Here is a 17367-nt window from a genome sequence, read left to right as displayed (position 1 = left end):
TTTAACAAGAAGAATCCGTAAAAGATATGAACATCATCTCTGTTTCTTAGGAAAACCTTAAAATCAGATTCTCCTCTTAGGAAAAATGAGCAGGTTCGCTTTCAACAATTTTGAAATGGATACATTTGGGACTGGGCTTTGATAAAATTTTTAGATCTCAGTACCCAGGTACTGACTACTAACTGAGAATTTTGGCGAGTTATCTTTTCACCCTCCAGTCAGAAAAGGAAAGAATTGCATTAAATAATATTTTGCTGGAATTGTCTGACTGTAAAATTAACGTCAGAACAGTGATAGCTATGACACATGACAAATTTTTAGACCCAGCTCTAGAAACGTGAGCATTGGTTGCTGGGTTATTTCAAGTATGGCTTGCCTGGTAGTGATGAGATAATGGCCCAAAAAATGGACAAGAAAGTTCATAGTCTGGGAGATTCATGCGTGGAATCTGACATTATTTAATATGACAGTGAGACACTGTCTGGTCATTCTTTTCTGGGAGAAACATGTTAAGAATACAGCTTTAAACACGAGGTCTGTTATAATGTTATGATGTTCAGCAAACCTCATTATGTTCCCACCTAGAAAACAGACCCAAACCTATTAGGTGGGTCAGCAGGACCACTTTTGTTACTGAAGCATGCTTATCTGTACATTTAGTTATGAAAATACAAACATGGTCGTATAATTCTTAACTGGTGTCTCCAGATGGGCTGAGCTGGCTTAAGAGGCAAATGCCAATTTCTTTAAAAGGTTTAAACATGCTATAGAGCAGAAATATTCTTTTGAATATTGGAGCAAGCATACAAAAATGTATTTAGGCAATCAGAAGCACACATTCCAGCCCAAATAACCTGAAATTCTACTTTGTAAAGGATACCTATTTTTTACACTTACATAAAGTGATAATGTGATATTGCTGGCCTGACTATTACAGCCTTTAATTATTAGTTGTGTGTGTAGAGCTTTAAATGATACCATGGTCATTAGGCTGCACCAGTATGACACTGCTGACAGCACACTTTGCGTGAGTGTGTGTGTGTGTGTGTGTGTGTGTGTGTGTGTGTATCAACCACACTATTACTGCTTTGCCAGAAACAGCAATCAAACCTGGGGAGCAGCAGCAACAACAAAACCTGTTTGAGCTGCCAATGACATGTGCAATGTCTGCGTGAGCGTGAGCGAGACAGGTGAATGTAACCGAACATCGCAAAGCATGGCAGACGAATGGCTATTTTGAAACTGCTCCTGAAACAATAACATGTCATTTTAAGAAGGGCGGGGTCATCAGTGAATTACTGTGAATGATGAAACCACAGAGCTTACAGGTCCAGTGTTTACAAATGCTTTGAGAGCTATTAAATAGTATAATACATTTACAATTAATGTACTCTTACTATAATATTGCAATAATTGTGTGTGTAACACTCTGATCTCTAGGGCTCAATTTAAATCTCAATTCTACAACCCAATTTCGCAAAAAAAGTTACATTGTGCAAAATGTAAATGATAAAATGCAATAATGTGCAAATGATTTAAACTCTATATTTAGTATAAATATAAAAACATTTGAAAAAGTTAAAAAGTTTGAAAAATGTTGCCATTTTTAATGTGATGCCAGCAACATTTTACAAAAAAAGCTGGGACAGGAGCATATTTATCATTGTGTTGCATCACCTCTTCTTTTAACAACACTCTGCCAAAGTTTGGGAACTGAGGAGACCAGTCGCTGTCAAATCAAAGGTTTTTCCTGATTCTTGCTTGTTTTTGCTTATTTCAGACTCTTGGGTGAAAAATTTGGACTAGTTTAGCTTCCAGACTCTTTTACTAAGAAGCCATGCTGTTACAAGTTATGGATTGGCCTCGTCTTACTGAAATAAACAAGGCCTTTCCCAAAAAAGACTATTGTTCCAAACCCCTGTATATATCGTTCAGCATTAACAGTGTCTTCACAGATGCGCAAGTCACCCATACTATGTGCACTAATACCTACTCAGGCCCAGAGAAGGCATCAGCATTTCTAGATTCTGTTTATATATGGTGGTTTCTTTGCTTTTGCGAGATTAACAGAGCAGTAAAACCTCCCTACCTTTACTTCTGAATGACTCAGCTTTTTAAAGATATTTTTTAAAGCCTAATTATATAATTGGCCTATTGCCAGTTAACCTTTTTTTTGTAGCAATACACACATTTACCAGTATTCTGCTGGCATCAAATTCAAAATGGGGTTGTACTTATCAATTTATTAATAGCACTCATGAAATTTATTTAAAATTTTTCTTTATATTGTCAGTTCAGCGGACCTAATTACTTCTTGTATCTAAAGATCAAATTCTAATAACTCTTTGGCGGAACTGACTGACCTCCAGGCGTTTGACCACCTCACTGAAATCCTCCGTGTTGTTGTTGATAGATCGCAGTGAGACACTTTCGCCGCGCTCGTAATAAATCTTCATAGAAGCAGGACTACCCAGCGACCAACCAATCACATCCCTCACAGAGCAGTTGAACACCACAGCTTTGGCCTCCTGATCCAGTATGATGACAAATTCATTGGAGATGGCTAAAAGCCCCTCCCTCTCAGCTCCTGCAGTCTGGTCCTCCACATGGACCACCCACGTGATGGCACCCAGGCTGCGGAGCTCTGCACCCCCGTAAGGCCGAGTCCTCTCCTTCCGCTTGTGTGCCAGAGAGATGAAGGGGAACTTTCCGGAAGACTCTACTGGAGTGCTCGTGACATGGCGCTCAGCCAGGTCTCGTAAGTACTCCTGTCGCGTCCGCGTTGCCATGGCACCAAATTTGTCCGACTTGTGAGCTGCGTTCTCTGCGTTAATAATCTTGGTCAAGAGGAAGTCTCGGAAGATGGTCGATTTGGGTAAGGTCACGTCTTTAGGGATGGGAGGACCAAAGGGGGGAACATCACTCGAGCGACTGACTGCCACACTGCAGACAAAAGAAGGACAAAAATAAAAAAAATCTTTTGAGTGACTTAGTGCACAAGTTTATCATATTAATGATCAAGATAAAAAAACGCCTGAAATTAAAAACATAAATACACAAAAATAAATAAATAAAAAAGAACTCACATGAGGTCCCGTTCTAAGTCTGACGGCGACAGGCACATCAAGCATAAAAAAACATTCAACAAATCCTGAGAATATGTAGTATTATCAAACTTAAAACATAAACACAAGCACAGTAGCAACAGGACGTTCAAATTTTAATAGAATTTGCCACGATAAGTGATTTCGCCCCATAAGCATCCAAGAAGAGCACATTTTGTGAGCGAAACTATGCACCAACTTCAAGTTTGCTGAATCATGATTTGAATCACAAATTTACACTCTCAGTCAATAGTGCTCATGGTTTGGTTGTAGTAACCTGAAGGGACGGGGCAGTCTACAGCAGTTCTGTAAAAAATGGAGGAAAGGCTGCTTGTACGCAAAAAAATTTAAACAACACACTCCAAACTAATTATAAAATATTGTATGCATATGCACATGCATTCTTTGAGATGTGGTATGGCAAACAAGTGGAAGACTATTGGACAGTTTAACAGGCCTGGAGGAGAACATGAAATGCTTATCACCAGCCAGCACTAGGGATAAACCAGCATGGAAACTGTGGGCTGATGTAGATATCAGATGTTTTTCATGTACACTTCTGCCAATGTTCAAACCTAAATATTTATAAAATAGACGAAATTGATCCTACAGGCATCTGTATCAGCAGTATGGAGGAATTTAAAATGTATTTCTGAAGTGCTGTAGTATAGGATATAGTACACTTAATAAAATGCTGTTATTTTAGCGCAGAATCGCTTAGTAGGCATAACATTCATCAAATATCAGTTTGAAATTTGGGTTATATCTGAACATCTTTCCAATGCTGATCATTTCTTAAACCAAATATTAGAACATGATATGCATGACATGATACCTATGATCTACGCTGACATTCAGTAAGCCTCTTTATTATAGCATTCATCCCACAATTTAATAAACTCTTGAAATCCGTACACACTGCAGCATTGGTCTGGTTCATGTCTACAAAATTGAGTACTTTTGAGTAAACACATACAAAAACTCATTGCCAAACACTATATAATCAGGTTTCTTGTGTGGCAGTGGGACAAAAGAAGTAGGTTGAGTGGATTTTCCCTCAGGATAAAGTTAGGAAGAAGTGCTAGGGAGAGGTCAGAGTAAAGGAAAGCAAGAAATCCAGCATTCTTAAGTGGAGACTTGTCCTTTAGCTATTGTTCTGAATAAGCCCTTTCTTGACCAGAACACAAAAGGAGGGTGTGAGCTCTCCGGTGGCGAGGGTTCATCTTGGGTTACGAAGTGCTCCTTCCCAAAATCTAAGCTCAGCTACTGCCCTCAGGGAGCTATAGCACTGAGACAGAGCAAAAATATACTGGTCAGGATATGCATTCCCAAGCAAACTCTACAAAAAAATATGATGATGTGTACACAGCTGTGGTTCTCAGTTAGAAACTTGGGAACCCTCTGCTCTGAGTCACTCATCAAACTCTGTAGTTCACTGGGTCCCCAGTACAGAGATGGTACAGAATTAGAGAGCCACTCTGGGACAAGACGAAGCGCAGTTGCTGTGACGTAACATGAAAAAGCGCAACCTACTACTAAAGTCTCTCTACTTGGAAGTTAAGTCAGCCATCCAAGAACTTTACCTTTACTGACATGTGCGCTCAAGTGGGGCGCTAGTCATTTGCAGGCGAGCTAGCCTAGCATCTCAGAGAGATGTTCAGTGTTGCCCATTCTACTGAATAATAGTGGGATTATCTGTCAGGACAGTCATGCTGAATCAACATCCAACACTGCTGCCAGCGTCACAAAGCAGAAATATATGTAACATATCTAAGATTTCCCAAACATCAGAATTTGCAAAATAGTAACAGCTTATTTAGCATTTAGGAATATTCGTCTGGAACATAAACCTGGAATACAACAGTAGGATAAAGCATCACTTTAGGGTTTAAGGTATAATTGTAATTCAAAAGGCAAATTCTTATGGTAACTGTTACATAGTACTAAAAATGACATTTGTAATTTAATTAAAAACAACATAAAAAAAAGTAATAAAAGATAAAAACACAAAATTAAGTAGTTTAAAAAAGGGAAGCAAGAAGAACTTTAGACAAATGTAGACATCACTGCATTCGTTATGAGTACCATGGAAGAAAAATGGTGTAAACGCATCATTATGTTCTTAAGGAAAATACTGTTTCAAAAAGTATGTGTGAGTTTTGGTTTAGACGATTTAAAGATGTGATTTTGATGTCAGTAATCCAAAATGTAGTGCATTAATAACAATTATTTTATTAATTAAAATGTCATTTTTAATACTACAAAACAGTTACCATAAAACAACAAAAGAACGTAAACATTTTTGAGTTTCAAATTACAATATGCTTTAAAACTTATTTGTACACAATTCGAAGAATAAAATATTCATCTTAACGCCAAGTGCAATCTAGATCATTTGCTTGTTATTCTTGGCTATCTGCCAAGTAACAAGTTCTCGGTCTGAAATGTTCACACTGCACTGATAAAACTGATGGCACAGGTTTAGCACATGCTCTGGTTTAAAGTGGCTTTGAGTGGTTTAAAAAACTGATTAGGGCATGATGCCAGGTTTAGTATTTGAATGCACTTATAGAATTTCAACTAAAAGCTGAACAAAATAAACATTAGAATTTAACAACTGTTGAAAAAAGATCATGACTTATATTTAAATATAATGACAATAATAACAATAATAATAATAATAATAATAATAATAATAACCGCGACCCTGAAATGGAGAAGCGGAGAAGAAAATGATGATGATGATGATGATAATAATAATAATAATAAAAAGCAAAGATTTACTTATTTAGGTACTAAATATTCTTATAGAAAACTTAAATATTATACATGTTAAACTTTTATAAAATAAATATTTCTTTAAGAAAAAGTTAGGAAATGGAAATACTTAGAGCCCTACATCACTTTAGAGTAATCAAATGGTGCTTAATTTTAATTGTTGATAACTTCACATTAAATCGTATTTTTAATATATAATATTCAATCATATTTTAACACATCTATATTGTACAGTTCTCTTACGGTGCTACCCAAATCAAAAGTTTATTCCCAAATGTATGCAAGATTGAAGATTTTCTGAAAATAACACAAACAGGATGCAGGACAAAAGACAAAAAAAAGTGGTAGCCAACCCAATAACTATGGAATAAAGAGGGTTTATATCCAGTTGCAGAGGGTCTAAGCTAATCCGCACTTCCAGGAAGAGCCCAGTGAAGGTTCAGACGGACAAGTGATGCCTCAGGAAGAGCGGCATACAGCTACAGGAATGAAGCCTCACCAAGGACGACAGCAGCTGGCAGGCGATCACAATTGTTCCCCGTACTGCTAAAGCTGCCTCTGCGAATCTCGGGTTATTTCAGAACAAGCCACCTCTTCTCCACTCCTTTATTCCAGGCAAGAATAAATTAATCTGAACGTCCCAAATGCACAACTGCTATTAAACAGTGGGGAAAAAATTAACTTGTCTTTCCAAGAACAGTTAGACGAGGATGTCAAAATAGGAAAAAAAAAGTGAATCCAATTAGCTCCATTGTGTCCCGAGGGGTGCTACAAAATCCAAATTGTTCTCCGCCATTCAATACCTACACGCGAGAGGAAGAAATAAGAGTCCTCAAAGAGAGTCTGCAGCTGAAGATGCCACTTTTTGTGTGACTCTCATGCTCACAGGGGAAGAGGAGGGGTGCTTCCAAATAAATCAGCTCTATTAAAGTGTGACGAGAGCCAAAGCAGAATCTCAAAAGCCGGTGTGTGTGTGTCTGTGCAGCGTGGGTGAGAGAGTTGAGCAGAAATGTGAGCAGGGAGCTTGATGAATTGGTGAAAAACTGTATGAGCCTGTGAATGTGTGAGAGGGAGAGAGAGAGAGAGAGAGAGAGAGGGGGGGGGATGAGAAAGAGAAAGAGAGAGAAAGAGAGAGAGAGAGAGAGAGAGAGAGAAAGGGAGAAAGCGAGAGAGAGAAAGACAGAAAAAAAGAGAGAGGGAGATGGTGGCGGTGGCGAGGGGCTTCTCTTAGAGAGTCCTGCACACTAACTGCTTCAGACCGCTCCATCTCAGCCGCCTGCAGGCAAAGGAAAGGAGAAGTGCAGGAGTGGTGCCAGTGTGTATGTGTGTGTGAGTGTATATATGGTGGGTGTGTGCGTGCGTGCATGCGTGCCCATGTGTACATGCACACGTGTCCAATCCATTTTGTATTTATTTGCAGAAACCTGCACTGAGACTCACCACTGGTTACATCTCCAACCTTAGCACAAATAAAAGGGGAATAAGGGGGTGGGGGGGACATCAGATTTTAGGGTAATATATAAAAGAACCATGAAGCACAGCAACATGGAATGGAATCGGTGTCTCCATCCCATTTAAGCAGCAATACAAGGAACATCCTTACAGTCAAGCAGAACATCAACAGCACATATACATATACACTACTCACACTGTACTGTACACTGCCTATAGAGCCTAACTCCTACTGACACGAGTACGTGACGAGCCAAGCCTTTCACTAGTGGTAGTAGTAGTAGTGACACAGAGATCCAGCAAACCTCCAAATAACAAAAATAAAAGTATGATTATTTATTACCTCTGTCGCTGCTACTTATGGCTCAGAACGGCAGAAACTGCACTATGTCTATTTTAAAGGGGGGTAGGAAAACACCCTGCTTCCCTCCATCTCCCCCCTGATTTCAGGGGAGTGATGTAAAAGTGAATTACACTCTGCAACTGTAGGGGGAGCACAGTAGCAAAAATATCCTTTATTCTTCTTATCCTGTATTCCCTAAATACAGTAAGAAAACCATGGAAGACCTTTCATTCATTCATCTTCTGGAATCACTTCACCCTGATCAGGGTTGTGGTACCTCGGATCTGGAGCCCACCCAGAATCAATGAGCGCAAGGCAGGAACACACCCTCGTAAAGGCACCGTCCACTCACCCAGTCACTCACACTTGTGCACAACTTCACACAGTCAGTCCATCTATCAGCATGTGTCTTTAGAACCTTAACACCCAGAGTAAACCCACACAGGGAGAACAAACTCCTCACAGATGGTGCCCCAAGATAAGGATCGAACCCAAGACTGAAATACCCCGGTTGCAGAGGCGATTGCTTCAGAATCAGCTTCTTATCACTGGTAAAGACGCAGCTTTCCTCTCAATCATTCCCGCAGTTTCACAGTGCTTTAAACAGTGTGGACGCTGAGCATCCACAGAGTTCAATAGCGGAGCAGCGAAGTGCAGCACAAGGAGACGAGTCATTGGATAATTGCTGGGCTTTGTCCCGCCCATCGGACGCTCAGCGTCTCTGGGGGTCTATGGGGCAGTGGGCTGGCCTCGGCTGGCCCGGGCGCTCAGCTTCTGCATGATGATTGGATGATCTGTCTGAGGCTGAATCCCTTTTTGATTGACAGCGAAATGAGTGAATCAGCGATCCTTTGGTGTAAAGATCCAAGGGAGCATTAAATTTTCATTCTGTTCCGAGTTGAACCGGAGACTTTCTTAATCCTTTTAGCGGCATTTTCTTTGTTAAAAATGACTAGCGACAAATCAAGCTTCTATTTCTGGTGGGGTTTTTTGTAGCTGCTTGTGTTTGGAGACTGACTTCTATCGCAGTTTCTGTCCAGCGTGTGCTGCTGAGCCCCTCCACCGTCACAAAGCACTCACAGGCGGACACACTTCACATGGGCCAAGGCCGTTAAAGCAGCCTAGCTCTGCTGGCCATTGAGAGGACACTAGTCAAGTCCCTGGAAAAGACGCCTTGTTGGAACGATGATCATTTTCTTGAAAAGGAACAGAAGGTAGAATTTACGTATAAATAAACCGAAATATTTTATGATGAAATTGAGCTTCCCCTCCTTGAAAGACCAGCATCCGCCACTGCCCGGTTGCAATGTGGTAGTAAGGGTTGAGATATACTTGCCGTAGACAACGGTTATGTCATGAACCTAACTGTTGACATACTTGCTTATGAGCCACGCTTGTAACTGGAGGCTTTCACTAGAGGGCAGACCAGAGAAAGACACGAGTTATTGCAGATTAGGCTCTGAGGCAGTTTGCGTCTGCACTGCACCTTGCGTACGCGTACCGTTTATTTTCTGAAGACGTGCACAACCTATGTACCAAACGGACGCAGTATGTGCAAGGCAGCCATGATGCGTATGCGAACGCGTAGTTAATAGCAAGTATTTCTCTAATCTAACACTACCCTGCAGTGCCCACAAAGTTTGAATGAACATTTACACCCTTAATAATGTATTTAATTAATTTCTCCAGTAAGTTCATCTTTAGCCCTATTCAGAGAGGATCAATTTTACCTGTGGAAGTGAGGTAACGTAATTATTACCAAAGTACCTCAGTAGTTTTTGTCTGGTCTGAACAGACCATGTCAGTCATTCAGTCAGTGCACGCTCCTGTTTCTGGAAAGATTCCTGAGCATTTTACATACTGTAAAAATAGCTGCAGGTTATATTAATCTCATGCAAATTGACGTGTGAGAACATGCGTATAGTAATAATCAAATTAAGTTTGCCACCTTCTCTGCCATTATCTATTTGAATTGACTAGAAAATAAAGTCATTACAGGTTGTATATTCTTTGGGGGAGATCAGTAGTAACGGTATAAAAACTCCAGTAAGCTCTGCTGTGTCTGATCCATGCTATGGGACGGCAATGTGTCTTGAGTTGCCACTCCAATCCCTGTTATTCTCATCAAGATTTTTTATCCAGTGTGAATCCATGATAAACATTATGGTCGCCCTGTGGTAAAATGACATTACTCCAGTTCCCCACCTAAAACAAAACCTGTCCAAATAGGGTTTATTTTCTGGTTGTGTAAATGATGTATTAAGAGTTTTCTACGTTCCCCCAAACCCTGCCACTGCTATAATGTTGCCCTAATATGACAACATTCACTGCATCAAATACAGAAGCTTGAAAACCTTGAAACTCCAACCTCAAAACCTCTCATTTCAAACTAGGGTAAGAAAGCTCTATTTCACAGTACAAATGAACCAACCCCACTTCAACAGTTCTCTAGCATTTACCTGTAACAGGTGCTGTCAGAGCAGGGATTGTGAACACGGACAATGATGAATACGTGCTGAAAATGTGAGCGGATATTTTTAGGAGTGAAAGGATGAGCTCCAGGCTCCTGAAAGACGATGGTGACGATATCGTTTCCGATGTGTCTTTTTCTCAACAACTGCAAGGAAAAAGAGAAAAAGAAATTAATTTAATGAAATATGAGCAAAGGCTCAATACTGACCCATCATTAAAATCTCAAAGTGCACCACATTAAAAGGCCTCATACAACTGAAAGCACTAAACACTATATGAATACACTAATGATTGCTTAAATTTGTGGATAAATCCTATCTTTTGAGTCACAGTTCCTCCTACATTTTCTTCCTCTCCCTTTGTGGGAGATTTTCTTGGCGCTGTCACATTTGGCTTGCTCATTTGTAGTGTTCGTTTTGTTTTTCCTTTTTAATTCCAGATGTCCATAAAGCTGCTTTGTGACAGCATCAGGTTCTAAAAAGTTCTTTACCAAGCAATCCGAGTTCAAAGATTTAGCCCAGGTCTTACAGGTTCTACTTGAAAAACCCTGAATGAAGGAAATGACCTTAAAACTAATAAACAGACAATATAATTTTTTTTGTTTTGTTTTTAAAAAGAACTATATTCTTTTTAATAAGCATATTCAGCTGAGTAGGCTATTTCATAAGAGAATAAGCACAAATAATAGTGCCTCCCTTAATTCCAAGATCTAATTTCATTATAATCAAGAGACCTCATTGGTCAGTATTGACTGAGGGTAAAGACACTGATTTACACAAACCCAGAGGATAAAACCCAGACAGTAAAACAAAGACGTTTTAGATACTAATACATAGGGGGGGAGGGACGTGGCTTCACACACTCGCACACAGTACCTGTTGTTTGTTGTTCGGGGTGTAGGGCAGCATAGTGGACACATGAAACATGATCTCATAGTCCTTGTATGCAGTGTAAAGGGAGTGTGTTCCAGTGGAATCCGCTGTAAAAGGAGGACAGTGAGTGTCACTCAGCCATACTGAGTCACTGTTCAATCACTCCATACAACCACTAGGCTGTGTATGTGTTGAAATAAACCCAGAGCCTTAAAACCATCCCATAGTTCATGTTCATTTGACGTCAAAGTAATATATTATTATTTGTTCTGTGCAAAGGTCAGTGACTCCATTTATTTAAAGTTCTAGTTCCCTTTTCAGAAGGATTTTCTAAGGAGTTAGACATAACATGCCCTGCTTGCATAAGGAAGGTGAAAGTGATACAGAAAAAACGAGATTCCTTATTGTAACTACTAACACTGAATGTTGAAGGTGAGAAAAACATCCCTTAGAGCTGTTTAGAAAACCTTAGAAAGTCTTCAGAAAGAAGCAATACAGGCAGAAAAGGATGCTCACACACCACCATGTCGGTGTCACTGCAGAGCTGTAAATGTTCCACCAACCAAATCATGCAGTGTGGTGGACCTACAAAGAGAACTACAAAGTGCAACTATATAGAAAATGGAACTGATATAATGGACAAGGAGCAATTCTACTACTTTGGCTGTTCTGTGAATATTTAGTGTTATATATTTGATAAACGTAAAAATGCAAATACAAACTAAGCCTAATCTACACTTTAAAAATAATAATTTTTATAAAACAATTATTAATTAGTAAAAATATTTTGTTTAGTATTTGCACTGATGATGTTGTATTCTCTAAACAAGATGACAGCGCACTTTTGTAAGTCACTATGTATCAGAGTGTCTGCTGAATGCCTTAAATGTAAATGTAGGATGTGTGAGAAAAACGGCATCTTAAGTCAATGTCAAGGTAATAATCTATATCCAAAAATGCCCAAGAATCAGCCTCTGTTTGCCTGATGCCCTTTGAAGTAAAGAGCTATTCAGTCAGAGAGGCTAAACTCAGGTTATGAAACATAGGAAGGGCCATTTCAAAGGAAGTACACAGACATATAATTAAGTGCATGGTTAGAATTATCTGCCATTTCTTGTTTTCATTAGAAGCATAAAAGGCTCATTCACGCAACTGAACCATGTGTACTAGGGGGCACGGGGAACCATACGCATTTGCTGAGGTTTATTTAAGGGCTTTTGGGCAAGAAGCAGAAGAGGTAGAAAATGCAGCTGCAGAGGAAGAGAAACATTAGTGAGAAAGAATTCAGGGTTGAGGGAAAGGACAGTGCCAGTTAAAAGGCAAGCTCATCTTCAAAGAGTAAAAAGAGAAGTCATTGTTTCTGAAGAACAACTAGAATCATTTTGTTTTTAACACAAGTTGTTAAAAAAATATGTATCTAGTAAAATTAAGATTTAAGGAACCATCTGTTAAATAAAGGCCGAGTTATTGAAATTCTTCAGGACATATTGTTTGCTGGGAGTCACATGACTGATCAATTCCCAAAGAGAGATATTTCCATTGTGCATTATTCCATACAGATTACTTCTAAGTAGTCATTTTTCTTAATATTTCATTAAGCTTTGGCTTAAATTTCCCTTCGAGTTCATTAACGCAACTCTCATAAGACACAATGCTCATTTATTAACTCTACTCTCAAAAGATCTAGCAAGACAGATATTGTCTCCAGTGAGTGAAGCAGGTTTAATGGTCATTTGATTTGATGGTCATGTAAATCAACCAAGCAAGCACAGATTATTCTTTTGTATGAAGGGTAGTGGCAGGACATTGTCAGAACTGTGCTACAACAAATCGAACCAACACAAACAAAACAATACACCAGCCAACAAATCACAAGGTCTCATGCAGTGTCTAATAACTCAACACGATCTGCCATAACACTTACAAACATTTTTAATTGAGGACATTAATTTTGTTGCTGACCAATATCTAGAGTGAAGTACAAAATACAAAAGTATGTAGGTAGTAGTAGGTAACATTTTTTTGGAAGGGGAGGGAGTCATTTACACAGTGCAGTTGTTGCTGTGCTGAGCCCAGAGTAATGGCAAGAGAGGCCCTATTCTCATATTACAGCTCAGTGAAATAACACAATGACATTGAGGCTGTAATTTTAAAGTAAAAAATATTACGTAGTACTCCTTTAACTGACAAAACTTACATCTTTGGCAACTTAAAACGTAATAAATATTAACAGAATACAGCCCAATAGAAAAGGTCTGGAATTGCTGTAACGTTAATATGGATTACCATTTAAGAACTAATTCCCTAGTCCTGCCAAGTTACAACTGTGGCTATTTTACAGCCACTGTTAATATCCACCTTTATTTATAGTTACTTACTCTTTGTGTCCAGCTGAGCCCGGTACTTGGTGAACCCTTTCAATCGTACTTTCTCTCCCAGCAGCTGCAGGAACTCTTCAAAGGCAGGACCGGCGGTTTCATTGTTGTACATCTCCTCCTCTGTACTCTGGCCTGCCCTGCAGTACATTATCCCCACCTTCACCTGGAAGCTGAGCTGGAAAGTGCAAGAACAGCCAGGAGAAAAGAGGCAGGATTAGTAAGTAGTCTACAAGGACAAGATCAGTTATGCAGCAGTGATAGAAAGGCAGGTCATTAATCTCAGCTCATTTAATCAGGACTTGCCCAGATCCAAGGACAAAGTAGCAGAGGAAAAAAAAAATATATATAGCATACGAAACTCACAGCAAATGAAAGCTAAAGTTATCAGTTGAGCTCAGGCTACATCAGGCTTCACCAGCACTTTTAATTAAAGGCAACTTTAAGTATGAGAGAGTCTGCTCTATTCTCGTACATACCCCCTGTTCATCCAGTTTCATCAGTTGATCTGTGACTTTGGGTGTATTGAGGGCAAGACGCAGACAGGAAATGTCCATCTCTGGCAGCAAGTACTCCAGAACCTCTTTGAGGGGGATCCCTCGGGTCGTACCATGTTTGGTGCTGGAAGGCACTACGTCTTCGAGTATAGAGCCACGCAAGGTGGTCAGCTAAACCAAGAAAAGGAAGAATTCATTAGTTTGCTACATGTGATCAGCCATTTCACAATATGAATTTAAAAGGGATAATGTCTATACCTATATGTCAGAAATGAGGTAGCAGAAATCATTTATATATATTTTTTAGCATTTTGCTTGGTTCTCTGCATTTGCTACTCTCACTTTTGCTTGGATCTTGTATTTCTTTATGTTTTGTATGGTATAATCTTGTTTTTGCATGCCCATATAAACATGGGTCCAATGCTGTGATTAGAGATTCTCAGATGAGGAGATGGGATAACTCTAAACTGTCTGCACTTGAGGTAAGGAGCAGCCAAAATCACGACGACTTGTTCTATCACATGTGTATTGACTTATAACACCGCTGTCAGTTCCTAAGGGCTTTATATTTCACAGTTTGGGGGTTGACAGTCAATCCAGATATCCATGTTAATGGGCAAATGCACTGAAAAAGTTATTTGTTTTCACAATAGGTCCCCTTCAAGTGAGACGAATTTAGTAGAGATAGCATCACTTCAACATGCAAGAGAAAATGCTGGATTTGGTGTTTGTGAGAAAACAAAGAACAGCGGATCTGTGGATGATATACATCTGATTGAACAATCAATAATAATCGAAAGACAGAGGCAAGCAAAGCCTGTAAGTTTCACCAAAATTACAGGTAAACTGAAAATATGTCTTTTACAACCTAGGCTAGAAGCCCCCAGGCATTAGAACAACATCCAAAACCTTGGGATGAGTTGGAATAGGGTTTCTGATCCTGAAATCATCATCAATTAATAGTGCCTTGTCTCGTTTATGGCTCAAATGACTGAATGCAAGCTAATCCTTAAGGAAATGTTCCTTCTTCAGCTGAGTAGAGGCTTTTTATTGCAGCAAAGGGGTTTTCCCCTTATCTCCTGAATGACCTGTTTCAATATACACAAACAATTCTTGGCCTGAATCGTAATAAACTACTGTTGCAATAATCGGCTCCAAGAACGAATATTAAATAGTAGTCAACACAAGATTATAGCCATGTACAATATATAACATCTATAAATGTGCTGAACTGAGGACAGTGCATATTGAGTTTTACTCATTTCTTTATATAATAAAACCTATTCTGCATTTATTCCACTCCGAAAGGCAGCTCCAGATTACTTAGCTCTAGAGTGCCACGCATGAATGTTACACTACATTTCCAGCTCCTACTGCTCTCCGCCAGGAGATATAAATGCCCTGGAAAAGTTGCTTTACCAAACAGATTTCACAGCATCCCACAGGAGCTGTACTGGATACATGCCTGGGACATGAGTCAATAAGTAGGGAATTAAGGCAATATCTGAAAGACTGGAGCAGCAAAAATAATATCTAATTAAGTAGGACTCTAATTGACTCTAGTTTTTAGGTCATGAGGTGATATTCAAATGTTAGCTGGATCAATGTCAGCCTCTCACAGTGCAAAAGTGTTTATGTCAGGCAGAAAATCTTGTCGAGGGGCACTCAAATATAAACCCTGGGGGTCCACTTAGCAAATTTTCACAGTGTGGAAGGCCTAGAGATGACAAATGAATGCATGTTGTTGTTTTAGTCCAACTATCCTTAAAAAAAGCAGTTTTCACTGTCAATGTTTCTTATTATCGGGCAATACAGGATGTAATGTTAGGATACTTTTGTCGATTTGCTTACCAACTTTCTACAAGCATGGGTCAACAAACTTCTGGCCTGTTAAATGTTGTCTCTGTTTTAAATGTTTGGACCACAAGAATCGAAAGGCAAAATTTCCCACATATCCCAAGTCTTCCCCCTCTCTGATGTTTTGTTGTTGGTCTGTTATAAACTGCAACTAGGTCTGGGCCTGGACCAGACTCCACCTATTGAGTAGCACTGGTCTAGATTAATAATGTGATCATTTCTCTATATAAAAGGTGTTTTACATATAATCTGAATGTTTGTGTGTGACACAAATGTAAACAGTCCCCACTTTATGGTAACTGTTGTGTAAAATAAAATAATAAATAAATATATAAAAAAAATATTAATACACTAGGTTCACAATCACTAGCATCAGCATCACCATCTTTAAATCATCTAAACCAAAACTCACACAAAGTATTGGAAACAATACTATTCCCAAAAACAGAACAAACTGATGCACATGCTTTTGCAGCCGTTTTTTCTTAATGGAACTTAATGGAAATGCATGCCATTTTCAAACAACTTCATTTATAGGTTATTTTTTGTTAAATAAAAGTGACAACTATATGATACTGACATTTTTAATATAACACAACAGTTACCATAAAATGACAAACGAGTTGGAGAATTCGGAATTACCACTATATTACACAAAAAAAAGCTTTAAACATTTTTACACCAAATAGTAGCAAAAATCTAATTTAAAACACTCAAAAAGAAATGTAAAAACAATCACAGACACACCGCTCAGTGTCTTCTAGGTGTGATGGCATTTTGCAAATTACAGATGTTGTTGTGATTCGTGGGGGGTTATTTTGTAGGGAGTTGGTTCAGCCTGTGTTAAAGAGCTACTCTTATTTGTGCTGCTCCAATTTAACCAAAGAATAAGTCATGGAAAAGGACTCCAAAAACACACTGTATTTTTATAGTGCTGTAACTTACATCTATGTTCTACATACTCAGGAAAAATCTCGTGGCCTTTATTAGACAGGGGCACATCATTTGGTGCATGCATGGAACATACGATAGACTACAAAGGTTATGCCACAGCGCTCTTTTGCATCTAACATTGGACATTACCTCGGAGTCCAAATGATATCTCACAAACTTCTAATAAAAAGGGTATTAGTAGATTTTCATTCATATACATTAGGTTTTGTGAGCAGATATAGACAAATGTAGTGTAGGAGTTTTGATCACAGACTATTATTAGTGTTGTGTGGTGCTCTGGTTTGAGTACATGGACAAGGCTCGTAACAACTGATGTAGCACATAGGTTGGCAATCCAAACTGCATAGCGTCTGACTAGAGTTCTACTGATACATCTCTAGTGTAGATGTGAAGCATGTTATATGATTTATTTATTTTTTTATCTGGGGAAGAATAAGCTCACCTCGCTGGTTCTGAAGATAATACGGTAGTTGTACTGGGGACCGTGCTCCTTGTGGTCATCCAACTTCTCTCTCCTTATGCTCACTGCCACAGGGCCTAAAGCTTCATCCAAGCCAAAATAGTTCCAGTGATCTGAATTGTAAAGGATGATAGAAACCAAACCAGACAGAGTATGTATAAGAAATAATAATATAATAAATAATAAAAATAGAAATAAATACC

At 39.0% G+C, this 17367-nt stretch overlaps 1 protein-coding gene across 2 annotated transcripts in view; it reads right to left on the bottom strand.

The window, feature by feature from the left end:
* LOC136699102 (signal-induced proliferation-associated 1-like protein 1) overlaps positions 1-17367 on the bottom strand; it is a 66069-nt gene that overhangs the window by 20493 nt on the left and 28209 nt on the right. For both annotated transcript variants that reach the window (XM_066673555.1, XM_066673563.1), the window contains exons 3-8: positions 17147-17277; positions 13876-14064; positions 13400-13574; positions 11025-11128; positions 10137-10294; positions 2364-2943 (exon numbers count right to left, since the gene is read on the bottom strand). In XM_066673555.1, the coding sequence (XP_066529652.1) occupies positions 2364-2943; positions 10137-10294; positions 11025-11128; positions 13400-13574; positions 13876-14064; positions 17147-17277 (1337 nt within the window). The remainder of the gene's footprint in view (positions 1-2363; positions 2944-10136; positions 10295-11024; positions 11129-13399; positions 13575-13875; positions 14065-17146; positions 17278-17367) is intronic.

The sequence above is a fragment of the Hoplias malabaricus genome, chromosome 1 (assembly GCF_029633855.1).
Source record: "Hoplias malabaricus isolate fHopMal1 chromosome 1, fHopMal1.hap1, whole genome shotgun sequence".
Taxonomy (NCBI): Eukaryota; Metazoa; Chordata; class Actinopteri; order Characiformes; family Erythrinidae; genus Hoplias; species Hoplias malabaricus.
The sequence above is the reverse complement of the archived record's forward strand: the minus strand, read 5'-3'. Positions and strand labels throughout refer to the sequence as shown.